Source organism: Polyodon spathula, chromosome 5 (genome assembly GCF_017654505.1).
Source record: "Polyodon spathula isolate WHYD16114869_AA chromosome 5, ASM1765450v1, whole genome shotgun sequence".
Taxonomy (NCBI): Eukaryota; Metazoa; Chordata; class Actinopteri; order Acipenseriformes; family Polyodontidae; genus Polyodon; species Polyodon spathula.
Window position 1 is genome coordinate 14684270 of NC_054538.1, and position 8468 is coordinate 14692737.

At 34.7% G+C, this 8468-nt stretch overlaps 1 protein-coding gene across 1 annotated transcript; it reads right to left on the reverse strand.

Annotated features, from left to right (window-relative positions):
• Positions 1-598: 598 nt before the first annotated feature.
• On the reverse strand, positions 599-7245 carry LOC121315599 (protein odd-skipped-related 1-like). Its single transcript, XM_041249827.1, has 3 exons — positions 7003-7245; positions 1057-1744; positions 599-760 (listed from the first exon to the last, which is right to left on the reverse strand). Exons 1-3 carry the CDS (start codon positions 7115-7117, stop codon positions 625-627), a joined length of 939 nt encoding a protein of 312 aa, XP_041105761.1. The 5' UTR covers positions 7118-7245; the 3' UTR covers positions 599-624.
• Between the last annotated feature and the right edge of the window lie 1223 nt (positions 7246-8468).

The window sequence follows — 8468 nt, forward strand, 5'->3', positions numbered from 1 at the left end:
GCACAGGATAGCATAGCATAGCATAGCACAGCATAGCACAGCACAGCACAGAACAGCACAGCATAGCATAGCATTTTCTTTTTTTTTTTGGTCGCCCATGGCTTTCTCTGCCTAAGAGCTACAGAGTTTGGTAAAAGCCTGTAGCCCATGAAGCTTCTGGAGGAGTGAGATCACATTCCAGAGATTTATTCTGCTGGTTGCTTACAGTTGCAGCCCATTACACAAGACTGATAAGGTTCATAAAGTTCCTGTGTCCATTAAATGAAGTTTGTATGTCCTAAATAAACTTTATCTGAGGCAAAAGCATTCCTTTCATCAAACGTTTTAAGTGTAGTCTTAGTCCAAGATTTACAATTACATGAGTCTAGTCATAAATTATGGCTTTTTCGTTTTTAGAAAGCAACTTTCCAGGTTGTTTTAGGTATCCATGTCCAGGCGGTGCAGCTGCTCCTCAGAATGAAGACTGTTGTCTTTTACAGTGATTTCAGCTGATCGCACCACACCCTCCTTTGTCACCACCACATTTTTGTTGTGCTCTTGCACACACACACATTTCACTTTCAGCATTTTCTTTTCCAGTGCACCCTTATCACTTTTATATTTTATTGCTTCGCAGAAGTCCTTCTAGCATTTTATCTTTGAAGGTTTGAGCTCCTTGACCTGCATGTGCAGTGTTTTGTGGACAGCCAATGTTCTGGATTGGCAAAATCCTTTCCCACATTCTTGACACTTGAAGGGCTTTTCTTTGGAATGGATATACCTGCAAAAAGTGACAAAGAAATAAAAAGTAGGTTGATGTAAAATATATATGGATGGCAATAATGAAAATAAGAAAGGGAACCAGTATAATAAAACTAAAAATAACTTTGTTTGAAGTCTATTTAAACAACCTATATTTTACTGCTGTTAATTTTAAATCACATTTTCTAGAAAAAATGCTATTTCTCTAATGGGTTTCTATTTGGACCACCACGTGAAACAATCGTTGACTGACCCATTTGGCCCATAAAGTTGTCTATGCTCTATAATATCCAATACAATCATTTAAAAGGTTACCTGTGATCTCTGAGATGATCCTGCCTCCTGAAAGCTTTATGGCAAATGTCACATATGTACGGTCTCTCGTCGGTATGCGTTCTTTCATGAATTAGAAGATTATACGATTTGGTGAAATGCCTCCCACAGAACTTGCACACAAACTCCTTTTTGGTTTTTGAAGGCAACCTCCCTCTGCTAGGTTTCCTTTCTGGTGACAGCTTTGTGATGTCAAGAAAGGAGCTGATGGCCGGAGGGGAGCTCAGATCTTCTGCCTTAGAAGTGGAATGGTCCTCTTGGGTGGCAGCTACCGCCAGGTTGGCAAAATCAAACCTGGGCTTGGTTTTGGCAGGCAGGTTTGTGGCATCTTGTTTTGGCTGGATGATGTGGGGGAAGATTGGAATGGCAGGTAACTGGAACCTGCCATCCACCAGAGTCGGGATTTTGGAAAAGGAAGAGCGAGGTAGCCCCATTGGAGGGTATCCCAAGGTCCAGTGGTGTAGATGGACAGCTTGAAGGGCACTAAAGCCATAGATGTCTGGTAGCTGGTCGGATGGCAGTCGAAACCCACTGGAAGCTTGCAAAAGAGAGTAGTTGGCCAGTTGTAAAGATGGATGAATGGGAACAGGTGTAGCAAGAGTCTTACTTCCCATGGTGGGAACCAGTGATGACACACTTAAAGGTGAGTCTGGTAGGTTGTAGATTACCTCTGTGAATAAAAAAAAATAATAAAAAAATAAAATAATTAATTAATAATAATAATAATAATAATAATAATAATAATAATAATATGCCACTGATTACTCAGCTGATTCTTTACTATATTTTCATTTATTATTTTATTATTTATTAATGTCTTTTTTTCAGTAACATGATATTGCTATTGCCATGGTTTTTTTAACTTAATATCATCATTTTTAAGGTTAGACAACCTTTAATTAAAGGCTTATTAGCGACTTTATACAAATGTAAATATTTTTTTCTTTTACACCCCAGGCATACATAACTACAGTTCTGAGAGAGCTATTGATCTTCTGAATAAACTGTTGTTGATAATGATGTGTTAAAGCTTTCCTCAGACAGAAGAAAGTTTTGTTTTTGACGACGTTTTTGTTTTTCTATTCGTCAGATTATATTACTCACAACGCTTCAGGCGCAAGGACCCGAATTCCCTATTTAATTCCTGATTGTGTAATAGGTGTTTTCACATTTGCAGAGTAATTTGCCCTTCGGGCTGTGAACAGGTACATATAATAGAACCCATTGAGGTGATGAAGACCTTTTCAGAATTTTGATAAAGGGGAATATACCGTACAACACGTTTCTTTGTTTCTTGGCACAACCATAGCTGCGTGGGTTAAAGCGCTGTTTCAAATCAACGCTAAACATTCTCAACGGCGAATATGATATCAAATAAATCTGTGTATTGGCAAAGACAACAACAACAACAACAAAAACAACAAAAACAAAAACAAAAACATTTCTTCTTTCACGTAACATGTATTGAAATGTCATAATGCTTAAGAAATAAACTTCCAAAGCACAGGTGTTATAATTATGACCATTGTTTACTGCCAAAATCTGTAATCGTTACGTTGTGTCTCACATATATCTTATAGGTTACTGTTGAACAGAAATAGGCCTGCCTAACCACGGCATAGAAAGAATGTTTAAAAAGGAATTTACTGTGTTTGTCTTTATGGAGCTCCATGTAGCCTTAACAGAGTTGTCGGGAACTTTGTCTTTTAGTTTTTACACGCACTCTGCAGTGATTTTAAAACGGGTCAGGTTTCGTGGAGTCTGGCAGATGAGTCCTTATACTCGGAAGATTTATATTTCACTTATAAATAAACGCATTATTTGTTTACAGAATTAAACGTCGTTTCTGATTTATTTAACTTTTTTTGTGCTGACGCTTCAATAAATGTAAACTTTTTTTTTTTAATTCGAAGCTAATATATATATAATATATAGTATATATATAGTCCGCTAATCTCTCATATGTAATATATTTTATACTAGGTGTGATTGTGAATCTTTACAATTCCGAAAATTTAGTGGTCCCCAAAAAGCAAAAAGACTCATCTGATCATGACGCAGAAGTAATTGACTTTTACTTACTAGGTCATTAAAAGATCAGCAGCGGCTCAAAGCAGTCTGGTATCTTTAACCCTTTGAAGTGTGATATAACATCCATGCATGCATACAGATAACAGTGCCTGTGCATGGGTTTAGACTGTGTGTTTCCTTTCAGTATAACAACCTATTGACATCCCTAAACACGTCTGCAGTCGAAAGAACGTGAATCACATTTGCTTAAGAAAGAATGTAACATAACATATTACTTTATTGTAAAGTTTGTCAGTGTAACAATTTGTTGATTTAAAAAAAAATACAATTTTAAGTTTGTGTAATTTAAAGAAGAAAAAAAAAAACACATTTCAAGTGACTCCTTTCAAAACGGGGATGATGAGTTTTTTGGCCAAAATCGTGTTTTTTTTTTTTTTTTTTTTTTTTTTTTTTTTTTTAACCCGAATGTTATTTCATTTTAAATAACAAGTACATTGGATATTCAGGCGTTACTAGTTACCAATTCTAAACGAAAAGCGTTGTCTCGGCCTTTCACACCAAACTGAACACACTTTGCAACTAAATGGTAAATCAAGGTTACTGACATATTATAGAATTCCTTCGCAGGTGACCCGAACTAAACGCTGTGACATCTTGCAAAGATGTTGTTTGCTAATTGGTGAGATTTCGCATTGGTGCTGGTAAGAAAAGTCACACCCGTGCCCACATTTTGTTCTCTAAACGCCAAGGTGAATAAGGCTCGGGGCAGCTTTTTGCTACCCACAAATTTGTTCGAAGTACAGGTGATGAAAGATTTGGTCACGGTACATTTCTACAGCTTTATCCGCCCTTGATCTTCTAGCTCGTTCTCTGGCATGACTTCTGTTTGGATCTTTTATCCAACAGATACAAGCTTCTTAACAAACACACAGGATATACAGAGTACAGGTTCTTATAATCGTTGAATCATTAAGAATGATAGTGCATATCCATCTGCCTTTGAATAAATTAAGCTATTTCTTTTTTTTTTTTTTTTTTTTTTTAATTATAATTTGTTTTTTGTCTGATTTCTTCAGAATAACCGAAAAACAAATCCCGCTAACTCCTATCATTACTATTCATAGAGTTGTACTTGTTTATCAATAATAACACGTTTAATTTGAAATAAAAACACCATACAATGTTTCATTTGCATGCACGAGTCGGATATTAGCAAAGTGACTTTTTTCTTTCACTTTAAGACCCAAATATAGTAGATGTTATGATGGCCCTTTTGATTGGACTTTTTCACATGGCCCGCAAACGTAAACATATTCTTATCAGTGTACTGATGCAGAACACTCTATCTGAGCTTGATCCGCAATAAAATAAGGCACCTTTTAAACACAAATCTTGGTTGCTGAGTAATTGAGAACAGACCACTTGTGTACTGACACAGAATTGCATGCATGCCAAGATAAATGCAGCCTACAAAACAGAACACAAACATTAAAAAACGCTTCTGTATTGATTTTACTATGGTGTCTTATTATTTACATGAATGAGTCTGTGTTTACACACACATATATATTAAGGCACTGGGTCATACAGGTTCGCAACGGATGTCTGAATACAACATCTATAGTCAGACACAATTTCATATTTCATATGCCAGACGTTAATTGCCAAAATATGAAGCAAACATATCAAGGTTGTTTATTGTAGAAATGTTGTATTATGTATTTTATAATTTGAAATATGCAATACCCTAATGCAATGAAATGGTGTTAAATATAGTTCACGTAATATTTGGCACATAATTGTTATATGAAGTTTGCATTGTTTAAAATAGCTCCAGTGTCTTTTTGTATAGGTTACTGTACAATCTTTTTTTTCGATTCCAAATATATATTTTTCATTATTGCTTTTTTTAAAAAAAAAATATAATTTGTTTCATTTTTACTATTTCTATTTCCAGGTACGAGATGCCTTATAGGCTTATCGGTTTTATATTTGTGTTTCTGGTGTGCACTAAAATGTGTTCTAATTTTCAATAAATGTTAATTCATAACGGTAACGGTAAAAAAAAAAAAAAAAAAAAAAAAAAAAAGAGTATTCAATAAGTAAAGGAAACCAGGTGTATTCAGATGCATAAACACCGTTGGTGGTAATACGCTAAATGATCTGCTTTATCGAAATTATTCTAAAGGGTTTATTCGAGATCAAGTGACCGATAAAGAGTTAATTGTTAACATAGTTGAAGATACCAGTGTCAGCATTTGCATTCTGAATTAGCTATATTAGGCTACGTGTAATCGCCAAAGGTTAGGAAAACACTTGTTTCAAAATGCTGAGTAACGTATGCAGCTTGTAATTATAAAAAAATAAAAGACTCACTCACGGTGATGTAAGATGCATCTCCTGGACAGCCTTTTTAAACGTTGGGAAACGAAATCAATTCGCCAGCGGTGATTATTACTAGTTCAACATATTTTATATGGAAGAAAATGTGTTCGTTAGGCTACTGTATTAATTTCATAGTAGACAGCTTAATGCTGACAAACGTCAACACGATCCCCAAAGCTATTTGTTAAAGAAAATTTGTCATCAAGACCTCGCTTTATTTTATGTACATTTTGAAGTAAGCTGTTAAGATTAATATAGAAAGTATTAAGAAAACCACACTCTGATGGATCACGTAATAACCTTTTTGTGCTTATATCCATTTCAAATGGTTTTATTATACTCACGCATCAAACATACATAGGGCTTGTACAGTTTATTGGTGACCAATGTAAAAGAAAACTGATTTTTTATAGGAAACACATTTCCCAGCAAATGTTGTAGCAAAAGGCAAAACTTTGACCTCTTTTTAGAGTGTTTATTTTTATTTTTTGTTTTACCTTAAACTTCCACTCTCGAAAAAAACAAGCTGAGGGGATTTATAAATATAGCTTTCTAATAAAGTCGACCAAGTTATTGCTTATTTGTTAACAATTATAACGGCAAGTAAGGTCTGTGGGGCATTATAGCTTTAAGAACTGTTATCAATTTATACAGCAGTTTCCATAAAGTATTTACCATAATCAGAATACAGTAAAATATACACTTCAGGCGTTATGTGAATTAGATATTTATAGCAGCGACTTGAAATGTGTTAAAATAAGAAAACATGAAATTTCATAAACGCCACATCCACTAATCCACTAATTTTTTATGGAAAAAAAGTTAACTAAAAGGTGACAGTTTATAAAGACATTTGATTGGAAAGCAGTCTTCCTGCATTCATATAATGTGGTACAGTATAGCAATTGGTTTATATAAAGAGAAAAGCTTTTATTACGCTTCATATAAATAAGAAATAAATACCGCCAACAGAGCTATAAAGCGTTTTTGTAAAAACCAGTTAAGCAGTGTAGAATTGTAGAAATGTCATCATAATTAGGACAAGTAAAATTTAAAAATGGTACGTATGTGTTAAATATAAAATAATTCACAAGTTTAACACGCAAAGCCTTCTCAGAATCTTCTGCTCCAAATGAGGTTTGTGCTCCTGTATCGCTGCTTCTTGGAGAGATCACACCTGTTTTGCGCTTCTCTCCCTCACCTTCATTTTTACCAGAAAGTATTTATCAGCATTTCACTCAATTAAACAACAATTTAAGGACATGTGTGATTGATCTATATAATTTTAGAAAAGTACAAAACCTCTAATACAAAACCCCATCATTAAAAACGGTACCACTTTCCCAATATTCTGTGCCCAGTTGTTGCTTTTAGAAGCGCTGCAAACTTGATATAGCCGACATAAACTGTATAATGTTCCTCTAGATTTTTCTTCGTAACAAAACCAAATGTTGATTTGTTTATCTTTATAGGCTGCTTTAACTGCTATACAAAACTTAAGGTGATGTTTACCTGTTCTGGTCAGCTCGTCCGACGATGTCAGAGTTGAAAGTTTCACTGTGCAGCGTGGATACAGTAAATTGCTGTTGGAGAGGCGCATGCAGTTGTTCGCATGTCCTGATTTCATGAACAAAAACGTCTTTATTTCTGATTCGAGTTCGTTGACAGTTGTATTCAGTTGTTTTGAAAGTGGATGGGTAATGCCTGGTTGTGATTCTGTAAGACTTCTTTCTCACACTGCTCTGTGGTCTCTGTTCAAACCGCCTCCTTATTGCAACCAAGCCCTTCCCTATGCGCATGCGCGCTCCCCAGCCAACCCCCAGCAAGCAAAAAAAAAAAGAAAAAGTTAGTGCAACTTTGAAAAGTCTCGTTCTTTAACCCAAACACACCAGCTCAGCCGTCAAACTTCTATTAACATTAAATGTTGGGACTTGCAGTGGAAAGATAGCTCTCAACAAGACGAATTGGGGTATAAGCTAAAGAACTCAATAATTAGCATTTTATTTTTCGCTGCAAAATGCACATCTTTTTTAGTGTTTTTGGCCTTGTTAAATGTTTAATACCATTGTAATTGTACAATGTTTTACATTTTTGGTGTAGGCCTAACAATAAACGGGTTTGCTTCTAAGAAACCAAATACCAACATACCACCTTTTCCATAAAATAAGTAAACTTATAGACATGTTAATACTAAACACATATTTACATGGTATACATTTAACTTCACTGAATGGACAGTGCGGTCTAATTTAAAAAGAGAACAGCAATACAAGCAATAGGTGCCTAATTACATCATGTTATACAAAGTTTATTCATTTTATAGTGGCATCTGAGACTCAATACAGTAACGCACTTTTAGTAATACAATACAGTATCAGCTGTGAGCAATGCTGAAAACATTTTATTTCACGCAACACACAACGCCAATTGGGATAGTGTTAATAGAATGGCTAATAGAAAAATGCATTACATCAGTTTATCATATGAAAGGAGCCTGTGTGTGTGTGTGTGTGTGTGTGTGTGTGTGTGTGTGTGTGTGTGTGTGTATATATATATATATATATATATATATATATATATATATATATATATATATATATATATATATATATATATATATATATAAATATAATTTGTTTTATTAGCGCATTTACCAGCCCAAACAAGTGTAATAAAATCATTTATAACATCCATTATTTAAATATACAAGCATCTGCAATTAATATGTTGTAGGCCCTTTGATAGGTTTGAACTTTTGCGTAGTAGATCTACTGTATGTAATGTATAGTTCTACCTTTCTCACTCTGCACACACACACACACACACACACACACACACACACACACACACACACACACACACACACACACACACACACACTGTACTGCATTGTTTTTGGGGAGTTATGTAGAAGATTTCGTGGAGTCCGTTTTCTGTCTTGTTTTCTATTATTGATGAAAACGTGACATCATACAAAC

What these genes read in the sequence shown, in the direction of transcription:
- LOC121315599 (XM_041249827.1), bottom strand. Translation starts at nt 7,117, where the DNA reads ATGAAATCAGGACATGCGAACAACTGCATGCGCCTCTCCAACAGCAAT. An exon ending in GGACGAGCTGACCAGAACAG is followed by an intron (nt 1,745 to 7,002) that starts GTAAACATCACC and finishes TTTTATTCACAG; the next exon opens with AGGTAATCTACAACCTACCA. An exon ending in GATCATCTCAGAGATCACAG is followed by an intron (nt 761 to 1,056) that starts GTAACCTTTTAA and finishes CACTTTTTGCAG; the next exon opens with GTATATCCATTCCAAAGAAA.